The sequence below is a fragment of the Eimeria maxima genome, genomic scaffold, assembly GCF_000499605.1.
Source record: "Eimeria maxima Weybridge genomic scaffold, Emw_scaff689, whole genome shotgun sequence".
Classification (NCBI taxonomy): Eukaryota; Apicomplexa; class Conoidasida; order Eucoccidiorida; family Eimeriidae; genus Eimeria; species Eimeria maxima.
The window spans coordinates 1-18,736 of NW_013566692.1; the positions used below are offsets into that span (position 1 = coordinate 1).

At 52.1% G+C, this 18,736-nt stretch overlaps 2 protein-coding genes across 2 annotated transcripts; one reads left to right on the plus strand and one right to left on the minus strand.

Moving 5' to 3' along the window:
- Positions 1-6,457: 6,457 nt before the first annotated feature.
- On the minus strand, positions 6,458-10,348 carry EMWEY_00041020 (hypothetical protein, conserved; the record flags this gene model as incomplete). Its single annotated transcript, XM_013482619.1, has 2 exons — positions 6,458-6,648; positions 7,012-10,348. 2 exons carry the CDS (start codon positions 10,346-10,348, stop codon positions 6,458-6,460), a joined length of 3,528 nt encoding a protein of 1,175 aa, XP_013338073.1.
- Positions 10,349-11,442: 1,094 nt separating this feature from the next.
- Positions 11,443-16,971, plus strand: EMWEY_00041030 (hypothetical protein, conserved; the record flags this gene model as incomplete). Its single annotated transcript, XM_013482620.1, has 8 exons — positions 11,443-11,916; positions 12,195-12,316; positions 12,629-13,350; positions 13,479-13,900; positions 14,023-14,151; positions 14,336-14,566; positions 14,821-15,831; positions 16,084-16,971. The coding sequence occupies 8 exons, from the start codon at positions 11,443-11,445 to the stop codon at positions 16,969-16,971; spliced, it is 3,999 nt and encodes a 1,332-aa protein (XP_013338074.1).
- Between the last annotated feature and the right edge of the window lie 1,765 nt (positions 16,972-18,736).

Consider the following 18,736-nt stretch of genomic DNA (forward strand, 5'->3'; position numbering starts at 1 on the left):
AATATAATATGTATGCTGCTGCTGCTGCTGCTGCAGGCACTGCGGCTGTTTGTCGCCCCTCAGCGTACTTCCTCACCACCAACCCCAACATCAGCAGCATCAACAGGAGCAGGAGGAGGAGCAGCAGGAGCAGGAGGTGCAGCAGGAGGAGTAGATTGTTTATTTGGTCGTCCTTTATTAGTAGAGGAGGAATTAGAATTGCATGCAGAAATGTTTGCTGTTCGTCTAGCAGTACAACACGGATTAATTTATTTATTATCTAAGCAACAAAAAAAAGAAAGAGGAAGATGGACAAATAAAGATGAAAGTAAATATACTACTTTTCACGCTTCCTATTGTGTTGCTATGGGTACGCACCTGCTGCTGCTGCTGCTGCTGCTGTTGCTGGTGTTGGTGTTGCTGCTGTTGGTGGTGGTGCTGGTGTTGGTGTTGCTGCTGTTGTTGTTTCGGACGCACTTTGAATCCTTGCACTAGCAGCTCTACTGCAGCAACAGAAACGGCAGCTGCTGCTGCAGCAACAGCAGCAGCAGGATATGCGTGTTAATGAGGTGGGGTTGTATTGTGCTGCAGGATTAATTCGTCCGCATAGAGATACCTCTGGTGCTACTCGTGCTGATAAGCAGCACCTAGAGTGGCAGTCATTGTTTGCTGCTGCTGCTCCTTCTGTCCCCTTATCCGATCCTTCCTGCTGCTGCAAGAGGACTGCAGCAGCAGCAGCACATAACAGCCCTGCTCGTGCTGCAGCAAGAACTGCTCTTGCTACTGATGATGATGCCCCGCTCTCCCCTTACCTCTCCGTCTGCTCTTCTGCATATATAAGAGCACCTATGGAGCACGAGAGGGCCTCCCTCCTAGCCAAAATTAAGGTCAGCAGCAGCAGTAACAACAACGGCAGCAGCAGCAGCAACAGCAGCAGGAGTGGGGTTGTTAGCCCTCCTAGGCGTTCATACACAGAGCCAGACATGCTTAGGTACTCTTTGTTGCTGTTGCTGCTGCCGATGACACTGCAGCAGCAGCAGGTGCTGCTGCTGTTCGTGCTGGTCTATTGCTGCTGCTCATACTGCTGCTGCTGCTGCTGCTGCTGCTGCTGCTGTTATGCAGGTTACTATTCGCGTATTAGCTCGTATAGTAGATTGCCATGTATGGAGGAAGAAGGCATGCAGCAGCAAAGCAAGACGTATGAAGTTATTTAATGAGCAGCAGCTGCTGCAGCCAACAACTATTGGATCGAAGGAGGTGACCATTGGTGTCTACAAGTTCAGAGACCAATGGTTAGTAGCTACAATAACAACAAGAGCAGCAGCAGCAGCAGCAGCAGCAGCACGAGCAGCAGCAACACGAGCAGCAGCAGGACTAGCTGTAACAGTAGCAGTAGCAGCAGCGCTAGCAGCAGCAACAATAACACGAGATGACGAGCCCCAACTTGGCGAGGAGGATGTCTGCTATTGCTGCTTCTGCTGTTGTTGCTGCTGCTGCTGCAGCTTTGTGTGTGTGCAGGATGTAGCCGTGTTGCTGCAGTGTACTGAGGTGTATGCACAGCATCGTGTATTAAATTGGTTACGTCCTCCTGTTGCTATAAAAAAAAATAAAGAAAATAATATTTATTTATATAAAAAAAAAGATAATGATTTGTTGCTCCTTTATTGTCTTAATGATCTTAAACAATTACAATTTGTAAGGATAATCATGCTGCTGCTGCTGCTGCTGTTGCTGCTGCTGCTGCTGCTGCTGCTGCTGGTGTTGGTGGTGCTGATGGTGTTGCTGCTGCTGTTGCTGCTGATGCGGCTAGCTTCTTTCTTCTTCTGCTGCTGCTTCGGTCACGCTGCTGTGTTTGTCTTTGCAACTGATTGTACGTGCTGCTGTGGTTGTTTGCTGCTGTTGTTGTTGCTGCAGCTGCATGGTACAGCCGCGCTTCCCGAGTTGCTGCTGCTGCCCTTCGGCAACGTTGCTTCTTTCCTTGCTGCAGTCGACAGGTGGGTTCCTCTTCCTCCCATTCTTGCTCCCATCTGCTGCTGCAGCAGCAGCAGCAGCAGATGCAGCATCAACATCTGTCCAGTAATTAGTGCATCCATAGTAGATCTAAGACCGCTATTATTGCTGCTACTGCTGCTGCTGCTGCTGTCGTTGCTTCTGCTTGTTCAGGCAATTGTTCGGGAAGGTATCGCCATAAGCGAGCAACAGCAAGAACAAAAGCAACAACAACAGCAACAGCAACCTAAGCAACAACAACAGCAGCAGCAGGAGCAGCAGCAACCGCAGCAGCAGACTCCTTAATTGTTGTCCGTGCCGCGGCCGCCCACAGTCGCGGCAGAATTTTATTTTAGATTCAACAGCAGCAGCAGCAGCAGCAACAGCTGCTGCTGCTGCTATTTCTTGCCGACTTTGTTATGGCTACTGCTGCAGTATCTGCTGCTGCAGCAGCGGCAGCAGCATCCTGCGCTAAGGCAGTTGGGGTGTATCTTCACCACAGCTGCAGAGAATATTTATCTAACTATTTGTTTTTATTTATTCCTGTTCTTTCTGCTGCTGTCTCTGCTGCTGCTGCCTCTGCTGCTACTACCTCTGCTGCTGCTGAAGCAGCGTAGTGCCACTTTAGTGGGATTTGACAGCGAGAAGCGCCGCTGCAGGAGCAATAGCTGCAGCAGCAGCAGCAGCAGCACCTGCTGCTGCTTCAGCTGTTGGCTTATGGCTTATATTTGAGAATAAATTAATGGTGAAACTGCAGTGCAGCAGCTGCTGCATAGCAGCGAGTTCTAAAAAGAGGCTGCAGCAACGTGACGAGCAGCAACAGCAACAGCAGCAGCAGCACTTGCTGCTGCTGCTGCTGTTGCTGTTGCTGCTGCAATGGTTTACTGGTATAGGGAGATAACTCCACAACGGTTAACTCTGCATATATCTGTGTATGGTGCTGCTTGCGGGTCTCTGTACATGCGCGGTGTGCATGTGCCTGATAGGTGCAGCAGCAGCAGCAGCAGCAGCAGCAGCAGAAGCAGCAGAAGCACCAACAGCAACAGTAGCAGAAGCAGGGCGGTCTAGTTTCCTATGCCTCGGGGTAAGCCGATAGCAAGATACTGCTGCCTTAACTAACGAATATTCTTCTTGCTGCAGCACACACACAAGCAGCACAGCAGCAAGCAGCAACAGAGACTTGCTGCAGCAGTTAATGCTGCACCTACTGCGTGAGATGCTGCAGCAACTGTCCCAGTAATTACTGCCTGCTGCACCGTTGTGTGGTGCAGTTTGTGATGCTGCAGCAGCTTCAGCACAAGTGCAGCAGCAGCTGCTGCTGCCTCTGTATTAGCTGCATGTTGCATGTGCTGGGTATAGCAGCAGCAGCAGCAATATACTGCTGACCAGTTTACGGGTATCTAATTTGTTATCAAGTACAGATTGGGGCTTGTAGTTGCTGCTGAATGGACGCTGCATGCGTCGTTGCTTCTGCTGCTGCTGCTGCACTGAATCTACTAAGGGAGAGGCATTCTCCCATAGAGCAGAGCCTAAGACACGCAGCCATGCTTGTGCCTTTAATGCTGCACATACACCACAGCTGCATATACACCCCAGATATTAGTAGCAACCCCCTTCTGCTGCTGCTGCTGTTGCTGCTGCTATTATTGCTACTAAGAATGCTGCCGTTGTTGCCGCTGCTACAGCATCTCTTGCTGCTCTTGTTTCTGCTGCTGCTACCATCGCTACTAAGCTGCTGCTGCAGCATTCCCCCTCCCCTCCTATCAGCACCAACACGAACAACAACCACCTATACCATATCTGCTTCTGCTGCTGTTGCTGCTGCTGTTGCTTCTGCTGTTGCTGCTGCATTTGCTGCTGTAGCGACGTACATTTTGCTGCATTGGATCCGAATACATTTTTGAGGTTTCTTAATGCTGCTTCTCTTCCCATGAGTTGGCATAAGAAGAGAAGAGCATCATCATACCATATACATCCTTTAGGTCTGTTTTGCTGCTGCTGTATAAGTAAATAAAGAATAAAATGCTGCAGCAGCTGCGCTTCTCTCCTCTTGTTGCAATTCTTAAAACGACTATATAGACATAAAAAATCTATGCACTCTAAATATCCGTCACCATTCGAATCCGCCTCCCTGTACACACACCAAACGCATGCAAACAGCAGCAGCAGCAGCAGCAGCAGCAGCAGGAACAGCAGCAGCATGAATTGCCAAGTTACACCCGCTGGGAAGCTAATAGCAGCGACTGCAGTAACAGCAACAGCAAAATTACGTGCCACTGCCACTGAATTTTCACCAGCTGCGGTGTGCCTGCTGCTGCTGCTGCAGCAGCATGGGTGCTCCTGCTGCAGCAGCACAACCAGCAGCAGCAGCACGGCCAGCAGCAGCAGCACGGCCAGCAGCAGCAGCACGGCCAGCAGCAGCAGCACAACCAGCACAAGGAACGCATGCAGCATCAGCACAAGCAGCAGCAGCACAACCAGAAGCAGCAGCACAACCAGCACGAGGAATACATGCGGCATCAGCACAAGCACCAACAGCAGCACAACCAGAAGTAGCACAACCAGCAGCAGCACAATCAGCAGCAGCATCACGAACAGCAGCAGCACAACCAGCAGTAGCATCACCAACAGCATCACAAGCACCAGCATCACAAGCAGCAGCAGCACAACCAGCAGCAACAACAACAACAACAACAACAGCAGCAGGAGCAGGAGCAGGAGCAGGAGCAGGAGGAGGAATATGTACCATACACAACTATTAATTTCTTGTATAGGTAGATGAATTCCTTCTCCTTTCATTTCTCTCTGAATATCGAGAGGTGAAATTTTTCCATCTCCATCTTTATCCATTTCTTTAAATAATTTATATAATCGTAATCTTTCTTGTATTCTTAATTCTCCTGCTAATAATATATCTGCTTCCCCTGGTAATGGTCTATTATTATTTATACTTATTATACTACTACTACTTAATTGTCTTGTCATTTGTGGCACTTTATTACTGCTACTTCCTGTATTACTGCTACTGTTGCTGCTCTTAGATGTAGATGCAGCAGCTGCAGCAGGAGAAGAAGCAGCAGCAAAAAAAGCTGAACGCACCATTGCGATTAATTATTATTATTCACACAACAACCCAATTAATCCCTACAGATAAATGCATGCAAAAGCACTTTGGCGATGATGCTGCTGCTGTTGCTGCTGCTGTTGCTGCAGAGGATCCTTCCAGTTGCGGTTGTTGCAGATAACGGTGCTGGTGCAGCTGGTGATGTTGCTGTTTGCTGGCTGTGCTGCTGTTGCTGCTGCTGCTGCTGGTACGGGCGATATTGGTGCTTTGGCAAGTAGGTAAAGGGGGGTCGATGAAGATGTTGCAGCGAACATGCAGCAGCAGTTGAAAAGGAGTACTGCAGCAGCTGCTGCAGCAGCAGCCCCAGCTGCTGCTAGGATGAGGAAGACTACAAAAAAGGAAAAGTTGGTTGCATGTAAAAAGAGAGAAGGGAGAGCAGATATTAGAGGAAATGTAGTCAGTATAAAGCGGTATATTCTCCTCTTAATATATTATTGCGAATGCTAATAAAACTTTACTATAAATAATATATTTTGTATTATTTCTCCCCCCTTTTACTAAACAAATACCCATGCAGTAAAAGGGGAGGCTGTAGCCACCGCACGGGTAAAAGCGCTAAAAAGAAGAGGCAAGCGATAAAAATAAAAGAAGAAAAATAAATTAAATTAAAATTGAAATGCAAATAAAACAACAAAACAAACAAAAACGAGGAAGCAATGGCAGCTAAACAGACATACACGCAGCATCGAGGCTCGGCGCGGCATCCATTAGCTGCCGCGTCTGTTGCTGGTGTTGCTACTGCTGTTGATGCAGCGACCTCTGCGTAAAAATGGATAACTATGGAATAAAATTGAAGGCGGAAAAGAAAGTAAATAAATAAATAATGAATTTTTAAATATTTCAAATTAAATGCAGCAAAACGAGCACAAAAGAGCAACTTCCCCCTTCCCCCCTCTCTTAGGTCACTTCCACAGATAGGCAGTAGAAGGCGGCAGCAGGCGGGAGAAGGAGGCCTTAAAAGGTGATAGAAAGGAGTTAAAAGCATTAATTAATTGTTTTTAAATTATAACAAAGAAAAATAATTAAATTCTTCTAGCTGTAAACAGCACAAACAAGTGCAATAAGGGTGACCTACTCGGTCAGGGCGGCGTCGATAGCAACCGAGTAGCAGCCAGACGAATAATTTGAGGTTATACGGTAATAATAATCCTACACTAACTAAAGAAATATTTTGTTCTAATTTATTACATGCATCATAAAAAGCTCAGAAAGGATGCAAAGACCGATCCCGTTAAGCGTGGATCTTACATGCACAGGTTATTAAAGACAAATTAAGGGGGAAAAAGTTTTTAATGTTAAATTAGTGATACGTAAATGACACATACGGATAAAATAAACACATAAACCTCATTTTAATCCCCTTATCTACTCATTGTGGTGTTTGGATGCTGCTGCTGTAGCCGCAACCCGCAGAACATAGGGCACAACCACGAATTCGGGCTGCTGTTGTTGCTGCTGTTGCTGCTGCTGCTGAAACTGTACACAAAAAAACACTAAGTTGGCAGACAAGCCCACGAGACTGGGGGTGGCCTGCGCCTGTTGCTGCGCTGCATTGGCTGCAGCAGCGGAGCAGCACACAGCAGCAAGGCAGCAGGAAAGAACCCCAAAGAAGGGTATACCTAAGCCAGCATTTACCTGCCTATACACCTCATTGTATCTCAATAATAAAAAGTTCACAAATAAATACACCACAAATATAAATACCTGCAACGGCACACTCAGCACAGCTGCAGAAGCTGCAAAAGCAGCAAAAGAAGAAGGTAGCATCGACAGAACCAGCGCGAATATACCTGCATCCCTAGCAGCAGCAAGATCACCTGCTTCTGTTGCTGCTGCTGCTGTTGCTGTTTCTGTTTCTGTTGCTACAATTCATCATATAATGACTGTATTGCAGCGAGGAATAGTTTGTATAACATCACCAAGATATATTTCTCTTGTTAATTGTGCTGCACATATACGGTACCCCTCCCCATACACCTCATCTCTATTTATTGCTAATTTCCATAGCTGGTAGTGCAGCAACTCTAGTGACAGTTGCTCCTGCATCTCCAACGGCTGCTGCAGCTGCTGTTGCTGTTGCTGTTGCTGCTGGTGGTGGTGGTATTGCTGGTACTGCTGTTGATTCAGTTGTTCGTTTTGGTAGGGGTAGTGCTGCTGCTGTGGGTTCTGCAGAAACTGTTGTTGCTCGCCAAACTGCGGGGGCCACGGCCACGGCTGCTGCTGCTGCAGCTGCTGCAGCCCTAGTGTATTTTGCCTGCTGGTGCTGCTTAGGCAAATGCTGGTGCTGCTTATAGAATTGATAGCAGCAATCAAGACTCTTGCTGCAGCAAGATTGCATAGTCCTTCCTCAATTTGTTGAGATATAGGCAGCATTTGATTAATAGCAAAAAATGCATGCAGCACCTCATGGGCCCCGTGCTGCTGCAGCAGCAAAGATGGTAGCCCCCTAGTTAAGCGTACGCACTTGGCAAACCGTACATGCAACGAACGCTGCAGCTTGTGCTCCTGCTGCTCCCCCGGGGACCGATGGTCTTGCTGCTCCTCCTCCGGGGGCTGCTGGTCTTGCTGCTGCTCCTCCGGGGGCCAATGGTCTTGCTGCTGCTCCTCCGGGGGCCAATGGTCTTGCTGCTGCTCGCCGTCGAGGCCGATGCTGCTTCTGGAGGAAAAAAATCTCTCGTGTGTGCCGTGGGGGGTGGTTTGTTGCCCCCTCTCTTGCTGCATTTCCTGATGCTGCATTTGCTGCAGCACGGGGAGCAGGGGAGAGTTGGTTACTTGCGCCACCAGCAGCAAAACAGCAAGAGGTGCAGGGCAGAGTTGCATACACAGCACCTCGCAGCTGCCAAACAAATGAGAGCTGCGCCCAGCAGCAGCAGCAGCAGCAGCATCCATAACCACAGAAGAACGATCTACACCGAAGTCTATAAGCTTAACAAGGAAAGGCAGATCATAGAATGGGTCTGGTAGAGGCTGTTCTGCTGCAGCAGCAGCTGCTGCTGTTGCTGTTGCTGGTCTTGCTGTTGCTGGTCTTGCTGCTGCTGGTCTTGCTGCTGCTGGTCTTGCTGCTGCTGGAGGAGGGGGCACGGCAACAGGACGTCTTGCGAGAACTACACCGGGTCGGTTGGCACGCTGCTGCTGCAGCCGCTGCTGAGCCTCGTGCTGCTTCTCCTCCTCAAGGTTTATCAGCTCCCGCTGCAGCTTCTTAAGGGAGGGGGAGAAGTACACACCATCACCCTCTAATACATGCATCGCTTGCTTAACTGCAGCAGCTGCGTCCTCATCTGTTTCTACTGCTGGAAGCGACGCGCAGCGGCCACACAATACAGCAGCAGCAGCAGCACCACGAGCAGCCATTGCTGCTGATCCTGGTCGTCTCTTGCATGCAGTAAAAGGAATATGACGACTACGCATGATTTGTTCTGCTGCTGCATTTAATGCTCTAGGTAATGTTCGTTGCCGCCCATTAGGGTGTATGTACACCCCAGCTCTGCGGTCGCATGCAATACACTTAAGGTATTTCTTGCTGCAGTCGAGGCAGCAGCAGCCGCCATGTGCTGCTATTGCGCCTCCAATAGGCTTGCCTGCAGCAGCAGCAGCAGCATCCTCTGCAGCAGCATACATCTCCTCCGCTGTTATTGGAGGAGGACGCTGCAGCAGCACACTAGAAGCAAAGAATGCATGCGATTCAAAGGGGCCCCCCAAGGGTTTGTTGCAGCAGCAGCAGCAGAAGCAGCTCTTGTGCTGCACCCCCCCGCAGCCATCGGTAATGAAGGAGCCTCCCCTAAGTATTCCTCCACACGTGCTGCAGCAAGTGCAGCGTGCATGCTGCACCTTGCCTTTTCTGCATCTTTTTGCTACTTCTGCTGCTTCTGCGGCTGCTGCTTCTGCTGCAGCAGCAGCCCTCCTCGCCATCACAGTCCCCGATACTTTTGCCTCTCTGCGTGCTTTTTCCGCTACCTCCGCTGCGTCTGCCGCTGCTGCTTCTGATGCAGGGTCAGGCAGCCGCACATACGCCTCTGCTGCACCTACTGGGCCCCCACACACTGCACAGTGCTGCTGCATGCATGTAGCATGGTATACACCTGATGCAATTGCTGCACCCCAAGGAGTTCCTGCTGCTGCTGCTTCTGCTGCTGCTGCTGATGCATATAGCACACGGTCCCCATCGATCCCCACTGGGCCCTCACAAACTCCACAATGCATGCAAGACAAATGACAGCTCACAGGCACACTCCTATCTTCTGCTGCTGCTGTTGCTGCATCTGCTGCTGCTGGTGTCTTGTGGAGCTGCAGCCGCTGCTGTCTTTCCTTCAGCTTGTGGTAGCGTTCGTACTGCTGCTGCTGCAGCAGCAAAGAGAGCGTCATGTATGGTTCCCCACCATGCAGCGAACCCCCACATATGCCGCAGCAGTCCTCGTTGCATGCAAGGAAGTCTAAAGTTACCTTCCGATACTGCTGCTGCTGTCTCTGCTGCTGCTGCTGCTGCTGTCTGCGCTGCTGCTGCTGCTGTCTACGCTGCTGCTGCTGCTGCTGTCTTTGCTGCTGCTGCTGTTGTTGTCTTTGCTGCTGTGGCTCCTGTTGTCTTGGCTGTTGCGGCTCCTGTTGTCTTGGCTGCGGTTGCTGTTGTCTTGGCTGCGGTTGCTGTTGTCTTTGCTGCGGTTGCTGTTGTCTTGGCTGCGGTTGCAGTTGTCTTGGCTGCTGCTGCTGCTGCTGTGCTTGCAGCAGCTGCTGCTGCTGTATTTGCTGTTGCTGCTGCTGTCTTTGCTGCTGCTGGTGTTGTCTTGGCTGCTGGTGCTGTCTTGGTTGCTGATGCAGCTGCTCTCTTTGCAGCAGCTGCTGCTGCTGTCTTTGCTGCTGCGGCTGCTGTCTTTGTTGCTGCTGCTGCTGTCTGTGTTGCGGCGACTGCTGTCTTTGCTGCTGCCGCTGCTGCCTCTGCTGCTGTGGGGTGTACTTGATGCTGCGCATGGGGTGATCTCCCACAGCAACGCTGCTCTGTGCTGCTCTTAGCCTCGAGGGTGCTGCTGCTTCTGCTGCTGCTGGCAATGCTGCTGTACTGGAAACAACGCTCGTTGCTGCAGCAGCAGCTGGAACGCTGCGGCTTGCTTCTTCGGTGTGTGGCGCTGCAGGAGCAGAAGCAGCTGCGACGTGGTGGCCCTCATCCTGTACCTGTCTCCAAGCAGATGAAGCTGCAGGCGTCCTGTCGCTGCGGCTGCTGCTGCTGCTCGGTGGCCGCCGCCGCTGCTGGTGCATGGAATGCATTGCCAGGGGCGTCTGAAGAAAAACTCACCGCCTTCGGCCGCCTATAGCAGCTATTTAGTTATCTAGCTAGCTGCGTGAGCAGCTAGCTGTGTCAGCAGCTATCTACCGCAACAGATAGCTAGCGGCGCTTAAGACAAGACAAGCACAAGCCGCTTCTTTTTCTGTTGCTGCTGCTGCCTGAGTTGCAGCTGAAGTAAACAAACAGCAGCTGCCAGGTCAACCCCCAGCAGCAGACACAAGAAATGCTAGAAACAGCAGCAGACAAGAGCAATGCAGCAATTCCTGTACGCGAGTTGAGTTAACCTGATGCTGCTGCTGCTATTGTTGTTGCTGCTACTGCAGTGTGCATCAATCCGTACAACAAACTAATTGCCAAGGGGCTATCGTCATTACAAAACTCCCTGTGCAGAAAAAAATCTTCAGTTCCGCATGCGCTCTACGCCTTCGCAGCAACAGCAGCAGCGGCAGCAGCAGCTGCGGGAGATGCTGCTGCTGCTGCTGCTACTACTATTACTACTACTGTCTTGGCGGTAGACGATCCCAGGCAGCTTTCTGCGACTTCTTTGAATTTTTTAAGTAATCGCTTGTTGACTTATGAGGCATTTCATTTAAGGTGTTATAGCGGTCTTGCTGCTGCTGCTGCTCGAGTTGTTGTTGTTGCTGCTGCTACTGCTGCAGCAGGAGGGGCCCCTTGCTGCTGCAGGCGTCAGCGGAGTCCCCTTCTGTGAGGTGTACGTGCAGGTGGGGTCGTATACACCCCATTTCTTTGTTTTTGTTTTCTTTTTTAATTCTATTTTGAGCAGCAGTGCATGCAGGAAGACATAAGGGAGCTCTCGGGTCTGCGGATCATCCCTAGGGTTCGGTGCCTACTGCAGCAGCAGCAACAGAAGCAGCAGAGGGAACAGCAGCAACAACAGCAGGAGTAGACGGCTCCTGGAGCATCAGACTGCTGCGGCGGCACCAGACGGATGCAGCTCCTGCAGTAACAACGGGACGCTCCAGCAACAAACGGTCGCAGCAGCAGGAGCAGCAGCAGCATTTGCTGCTGCTGCGGCTGCACCCCCTTGCTGAGGTTGTAGCAAAATTTTAGGAAGATGGCGACAAAGATGAAGCGTTTCCTGGCCCCTGGCCCAGGATCAGCAGGAACAACAACAGCAGCAACAACAGCAACAGCAACAGCAGCTGGGGAGTCCGCAGACGACTCGGGCAGCAAAGGCAGCCTCCTTATGGGAGAGGGTGCAACAGCTGCTGGTAGTTCATCTAATATAAAGGCAGCAGCAGCAGCAGCATTTGCTGCTGCGTCTGCTGCAGCTGCTGAGTCCAGGGGTACCTCGGCAGACGGAGGCGAGGATCCACCGCTGCAAACTGCAACGTCAGCAACCACTCCAACCACTGCAGCAGCAGCAGCAGCAGCCGCAGCAGAAGCAGCAGCAGCAGCAGATGGAGCTGCGAGTTATTCTGTGGAGCAGCAGATCTATGGCTGGGGGGGTCTCTTCTCTCGTGAGGCCCTTCGCCGCAGTTCCTTAAACAGCAAACAGACGGTCAAGGAAATAAAGAATAGCCTCAAGGTAACAGCAGCAGCAACAGCACCAACTGCAGTAACTGCAGCAGTAGTAGTAGTACTAGCGACAGCAGTAGCAAGAACCGCAGTAACTTGAACAAGCAAGATTCTGTGCACAGACACCGCCACAGCAGCAACACCAACAGCAGCAGCAGCAGACCAAGCCATGCTGCTGTTTCTTGGTCATGTTTAAACACTACTAACTCCTGACTTGCTTTTATTTCTGCTTCTGTGTGCTTTTGCTGCTGCTGTGTGCTACTACTGCTGCTGCTGCTGCTGCTGCAGCTCGGGTTGAGGCTGCAGCCATTTGGTCTGCAGCCAACTGTGCGAGTAATTCAAATTAGTGGCGCTTTGAGGCATTTCGCTCTTCTTAGCGATTTAGGACAAATATATTGTCTTATAGATCCGTAAGTCCTTATAGATAGCTAGATAGCCAAGTACCTAGCTGGGTGGCTAGCTGGCTAGCTGGCTAGCTGACTAGCTGGTAGTCGGCTGGATAGGGAGTTAGCCTGATGGGTAGTTGGCTAGCTAGCTGGCTAGCTGGTTGGCTAGCTAGATAGCGGAGGCAATTAGCTAGTTGTTGTTAGGTAGGTGTAGCTAGCTACCCGCCAGTTGTTTGCAGATGGTACAGAGAGGGAGGCAAACATGTGCTGCTTTTTTCAATAGACTTGTGCTGCAGGTTGCTGCTGCTGCTGCTATTGCTGCTGCTGCTGTTGCAGGGTGTACCCGTGGCAAGAGGCCTATGGGGGTCGTTGGCATTTGCTGCCTGCATCGCTGCAGCGGCGGTTTTCTCAAGTAGCGATTTCTTCTTATCCAGTACCTGCAGACCCTCTTGCCTTCCTTAACCCAGCAGCAGCAGCAGCAACAGCACCAGCAGCTGCAACTGGGGAAGGAGAAGCAGGCGCCACAGGGTCGGCTACTCCGCCCTCGGCAGCAGCTGCTGCTGCTGAGGTCCAGCAGCACCGGGGAAGTCACGAGCAGCAGCAGCATCTGCTGCTGCAGCAAGAGTTGCTGCAGCAGCCGCTGCAGCAAGGTTGCTGCTGTTGTTGCAGCGTGCAAGACCCTGCAGGGCAGTTCTCTCTTGGCGCTATCGATGAGAATGGAAGTCTGTGGCTGGGTTGCAGCACAGCCTGCTGCTGCATGCGCCGCGGCAGCAAAACCTCTCCGCAGCATCAGCAGCAGCACTCTTACGGCGGCAGCAGCAGCAGCACAGAGGATGCTTGTTGGAATTACGATATCATTGGGGGAGGCCGCTGCTTCTGCCACATTGATCCAGAATGTCCCGTTGCTACCAGCAGCAGCAGCACGGGCAGCAGCAGCAGCAGCACGGGCAGCAGCAGCAGCAGCGGGAGAGCCAGCAGTCGGATGCGTCAGCTGCAGCAGCTGCATTGTCCACTGCAGCGGCAGCTGGGACGCTTGCCGCTGCAGCAACAAAGCAGGGGTAAGTGACTTCCTTGAGCTGCCCATACACCTCAGCAGCATGCTCCCCTTGCTGCTGCTCCTTCTGCTCCTGCTGGTACTGGTTTCTTATTGTGTGGCCGTGTGCTGCTTCTGTATGCGGGTCTGCAGCGACAGAGAACAATGTCCCGTGCGTGCTGCTGGCGCTTCCAGATGAAGACGCTCCTGCTAGGTCATCTCGCAGTACGGGTGCAACAGCAACAGCAGCAGCGACACCAGGGCCAAGTCCCACTGCCGATTTTGCTGGTGGGGCGTCTGCAGCAACAGGGAATAAAGCATTATCAGGAGCAGCATCAGCCGCAGCAGGTGGTACAGCAGCAACATCTCCTGCTGCTGCGTTGTCTGCAGCAGGTTCTACGGCAGCAGGAGCAGCAGCAGGTGCAGCAGCAGCAGCAGCAGCAGCGGCAGAAGGGAGCCCAGTACATTATGCAGCAGTATTTAGGTCTCGTCTATTCCCCTTTAAGTTTGGTCTTCTTGTAAAAGGGCGAAGACATCAGAGGCTATTTTGCCCTCTGCCAGATAAACCTGCAAAAGTGCGCCTGCTGCTGCTGTTGTTGCTGTCGTTGCTGTTGCTGCTGCTGCTGCTGTTGAAAGAGCTGCTGCTGCTGCTGCTGAGCCGCATGCAGTGGTGTGTGTTTCTGTGTTACTGCTGCAGCTCCTATGTGGCCCTGGTGCAGATTTTGGTTTGCTGCTGCTCCTTAATGGGCAGCTGCTGCAGTGGGGTCTAAGGAGACCCCCTGCAGGCTCTCCTAATCAGCGGCAACTCACCCTCGCTCTAACTCAGGTCTGCTGCTGCTGCTGTTGTTGTTGCTGCCGCTGCTGCAGGTGCTGCTGTTGCCGCTTCTGCTGTAGGTGCTGTTACAGATGGTGCTGCAGGTGAATCGCGAGTCCTTTCGGGTGCATTAGGAGCACCCAGCTGTGTTGAGTGGTGTCTGATGTGGTTGCTGTTGCTGCTGTTGTTGCTGCAGGTGCGGGGCTCGTTGGAAGGTCGTTGTGTGGTGGACGCTGCATTGGGGTGTCGTGCTGCTGCATTGGATAGTAGCAGCAGCAGCAATCAGGCCTTTGCAGTCTGCAGCAGCGGCGTGCTGCATGAGTTAAGTTTAAACTCTGCTGCTGCTGAGGGCTTTAGACTGCCAGGGTCACGGAGAAGATTTCTTGCAGCAGAAGCAATTGAATACACCCCACTAGCCTATGATATAGTATGGCATTTCCTACTGCTGCTGCTGCTGCTGTTTGCTGCTCTTGGTTGGTGATCACGGTGATGCTGCTGTTGCTGGTGGTTGTAGTGGTGCCGCTGATGCTGATGCTGATGCTGATGCAGCGGTTTGATGCAGCTGACATTCTTGTTGACACTCGTAGCCAGGTGCAGCTGCGTCTCTTGCTGGTGCTTCTGCGCATGCTAATGTTACTGTTCTTGTTGCGTATGCTGCTGCTGCTGCTTGTGCTGCCTCAGCTGTACGGACACTCCAAAGCTGCGGGTGTGAGACTTCCCTATGCCGTTGCCAACTTTAAGCGACTGCTACAAGTCGTCCCTGAGGACGAACTCGAGGCAGTGTTAGCTGCATGCAGCAGCAGCAACAGCAACAGCAGCAGTAGCAGCACGTTCAGACGCCTTGTCGAGTCCTACTGGCTGCGTGACGCAGCACAAGAGACTGTATGGCCTGCTGCTGCTGCGGCACCTGGTGCTGCTCAGCCAGCTGCAGCAGCAGCAGTAGTGCAGAGACCTGCTGAGGATGTGTCGGCTGCATCACATGGCTCTGCTGCTGCTGCTATGCAGCAGGCAGGTGACGATGCGACATGCAGCGATGCCGCAGGAACCAATATTAGGGCCTCCCGTGGGCAGCAGCCGCAACAACAGCAGCAATCACCGCACGGTCCTCCAGAGATTTCACCACGGAGCGACGCTGCTTCTCCTGCTGTTGCCAGCAGCAGCCACAGCACAGCAGCAGCTCGCCCCGGTTCTAGCAGCCAGCCCAAGCCTGGAGGTGCTGCTGCTGCTGGTTCTGCTGCTGGTGGTGTGTCTGATGAGGTATTCGCAGCCTTCATGCGGCTGCGAGAGGAGGAAATATGTCTTCTTTACACGGGGGGTGCAACGGCAACAGCAGCAGCAACAAACACAGCAATAGGAGCAGCAGCAACGTGCGGCACCGCAGCAGGAGACGGCCCAGCGGGTGTGGCGGCATCAGGAGGGCCCTCATCGGTATCACCATCTTCAACAGCAGCAACGGCAGCAACAGCAGCAGCAGATCCTGTACAGCAAGTTTGGTGCTGTGGGGCATTTGTGCTGCTTGCCCGTGCAAGCGGGCGCCTGCAGGCGACTTGGCGTGGCTGCAGCGGCTTGGCGATGCTGCTGCAGCAGCAGCATTTGCTGCGCTGCAGCGGCAGCAGCAGCGAGAGGGAAGGGGCAGCACCTATGAATGCCCCTCAAGACTTGTTCGATATCTCTAGACACCACCTCGCACAGGTAACCTAATGCTGCTGCTTCAGGATTTGTGCTGTTCGTGCATAAGTTCCATTTCGCTGCTGCTGCTGCAGTGCGGTGGGGATGCACTTTGGCTGCTGCTCCACAGGGGGGCCCCGCATGTGCGGCAGGAGCACTAAGCATGGAGCTGCTTCTGCTGCTGGAGTTGCTGCTGCAGCTTGTGCTCCTGGCTGGGTGTCTTTCGGTTGGCTGTTGCTGCAGTATGCGCGCAGTTGTTTGTTTGTTTTTCCGCAGGTGCTGCAGCTGCGTAGACACCTGAATTTAGGTGTATGCATGGGGGAGGGATTATGGGGTGGAGCACTGCGGCAGCTGGGGCCTCCTTATGCATGCGCTCCTCCTGCTCCTCCGCAGCAACAAGAGGAGCTGCAGCAGCAGCTTCTGCAGCTTGCTGCTGCTCCCCAGCCGCCCTATGCGATTTGCTGCTCCCCAGGAACCGTGCTGCTACTCGTTACGACTCTGCGTCGGGCATCCAACAACACAACCAGCAGCAGCACCAGCAGCAGCATCAGGAAGGAGGTGGATCTAGCTGCAGCAGGGCTTGCTGCTGCACCTAGCGGAGCCCTTCGATATCCTCCTTTAGGTCATTTGGCTTCTGCGCCGCTGCAGCGGTTAGCTAAGGCTGTGTGGCAGTACTGCATGCATGCAGCAACAGGCGCATCAGCAGTCCAGCAGGTGCTGCTGCAGACATCCAAGGACATGAGCGGCCTTGCGCAGCAACATAATGCAATGCTCCAGCAGCTGCTGCAACAGGATCGCCAACAGCAACAGCAGCAGCTGCAACAACAGGAGCAGCAGGAAGGAGGCTCCAGCAGCACGGAGGCTGCAGCAGGGACTGCCGCCACTCAGGTGTCGTTACAGCAGAAACAAGAGGCACTGCAGCAAAGACAGGAGGCGCAGACAGCTTCTGTGCTGCTGCTGCTGCTGTCTCGCGTGTTTGTAGCACAGAGAGCGGCAGGAAACCCTCACCTGCTGGAGCTTCTGCAGCAGCAGCAGCAAGAGGGAGACACCCTAGCAGCAAAGCGACGCCGCTGCGCAGTCCATGCAAAACGGACAGCAGCCCCAAAAAACAAGCGAAGGCCTGCAGCGTTAGAGACAGTCAAGCCCCAGCCAGAAGAAGGTTAAATAACGCAGCACCAGCGGCAGCAGGTGCCGCTGCCCCTGCGTGGCGTTGAGTCTTGGGGCAGCAGAGGGACGCTTGCACAGGCACTGCGAAAAGCAGCAACTGGCAAGATGCCCAGTCATAGACGCGTAGATAGCCAATGACTTAGCTAGCTAACTAGCTAGCTAGCCAGCTGGCTAGCTGGGTAAATCGCTAGCTGACTGGCTAGTAGCTAGCCAGCTAGTAGTTAGCTGGGAGGGGGGCTTGGCTAGCGCCAGCATGCTAGACAGCGGCGGTGGGTTCATTGCAATCTGGCCGGCTAGGGTGCTGGCTAGCTAGTCAGCTAGCCAGGGCATATCCGCAGCTAGCTGCTCGGCTGCCCGCCCCTCCCCCCAGCTACCGATCCGGCACATGTACAGACAGAGGCAGCTAGCGAGAAGGCGACGGCCAGCTAGTGAGCTAGCTTGCTAAATAGCTAGCTATCTGGCTCCATAGCTAGCCACCTTCTCATGCATGCTGCTCTGCTCCTAGTGCTTTTGTTTCAATTGCTTGCCCGTCGCATACCTAGTTGCCGGGTGCTGTCTGGCTGTCTGCTTCTGTAGCTAGCTGGATAGTGAGGTAATAGGCAGGTGCGTGGAGACGCCGCCGCTAGCTAGCTCTTCCGTCAGACAGGTGGGTGGCTAGCTACGCACTAGATTACAATGACGTTAACAACGACAGCTAGCTAGCTAGCTAGCTAACTACGAACGAACGAAGTGCTCAAATACTTATTCCAACGGTCTATGTCCCCACGGTTACCACCTTAGTTGCCAATGCAGTGCAGCAGCAACGGCAGGTTGATTTGCTGCTGCTGCTGTACCATTCGAGTGCGTCTAAACTGAGAAGAGCAGATCCCTGCCTCGGTAGAATGCTGCTGCTGCTGCCGTTGAGGCTGCTGCAGCTGCTGTGCTTAGCAAGCAACAGCAACAAGAAGAGTGTAGCAATCGGTACTGCCGCTGCTGCTGCAGATTTCTCACCTATCGCGGTTGTTAGGGCGGGCCCATTCCACCTGAAGGGGGAGCACCAGAGAAGCAGCAGCAACGGGGTGTGCATACACAGGGGATAAAGAGCAGCAAACAAGATGGAGGGAATTAAGAGGAAAACGAAGACAAAAATAATAAGACAAAATAAATCAAAACGCCCAAAAGGAAAGGAAAAGGGAAATAGCACACAAAGGCAAAGACACACAAACAAAGGCATCATAAAGATACGAAGACAAAGACACAGAGATAAAGACAGAAAAGCATAAACACACATGCAAAGACACGAAGACAAAGACATAAGGATAAGGACAAGCGCACAAAGGCATAAAGACAGAAAAGATACGGCAACGAAGGCAATGGCACAAAGACAAAGGCACGGCAACAAAGACAAAGACACAAAGAAAAAGAGAATAATAATAGTTTGTGTGTGTTAGCGTACGTTAAGCAAGAGGTTATCGTAACCGTGTCTGTTAAGTTTACGAATAGCTTGTGCTGCCAATTCTCTGTTAATATAAGTAATAAAAGCAAAGCCCTTGCTAGCCTTCTTGTCCCTATACACAATAAACAGCAGCAACAGCAGCAGCAGCAAATATATATACGCATGCATATGTACATATATATTTGGATGCACAAGTCTAGACAAATTATATGTAACCTATATTACATATTATACACCGTACAATACACTATATATACTTCTTTCCTTCTCGATATAATATACATGCAAATAAACAAATATTATATATATATATATATATATATATAT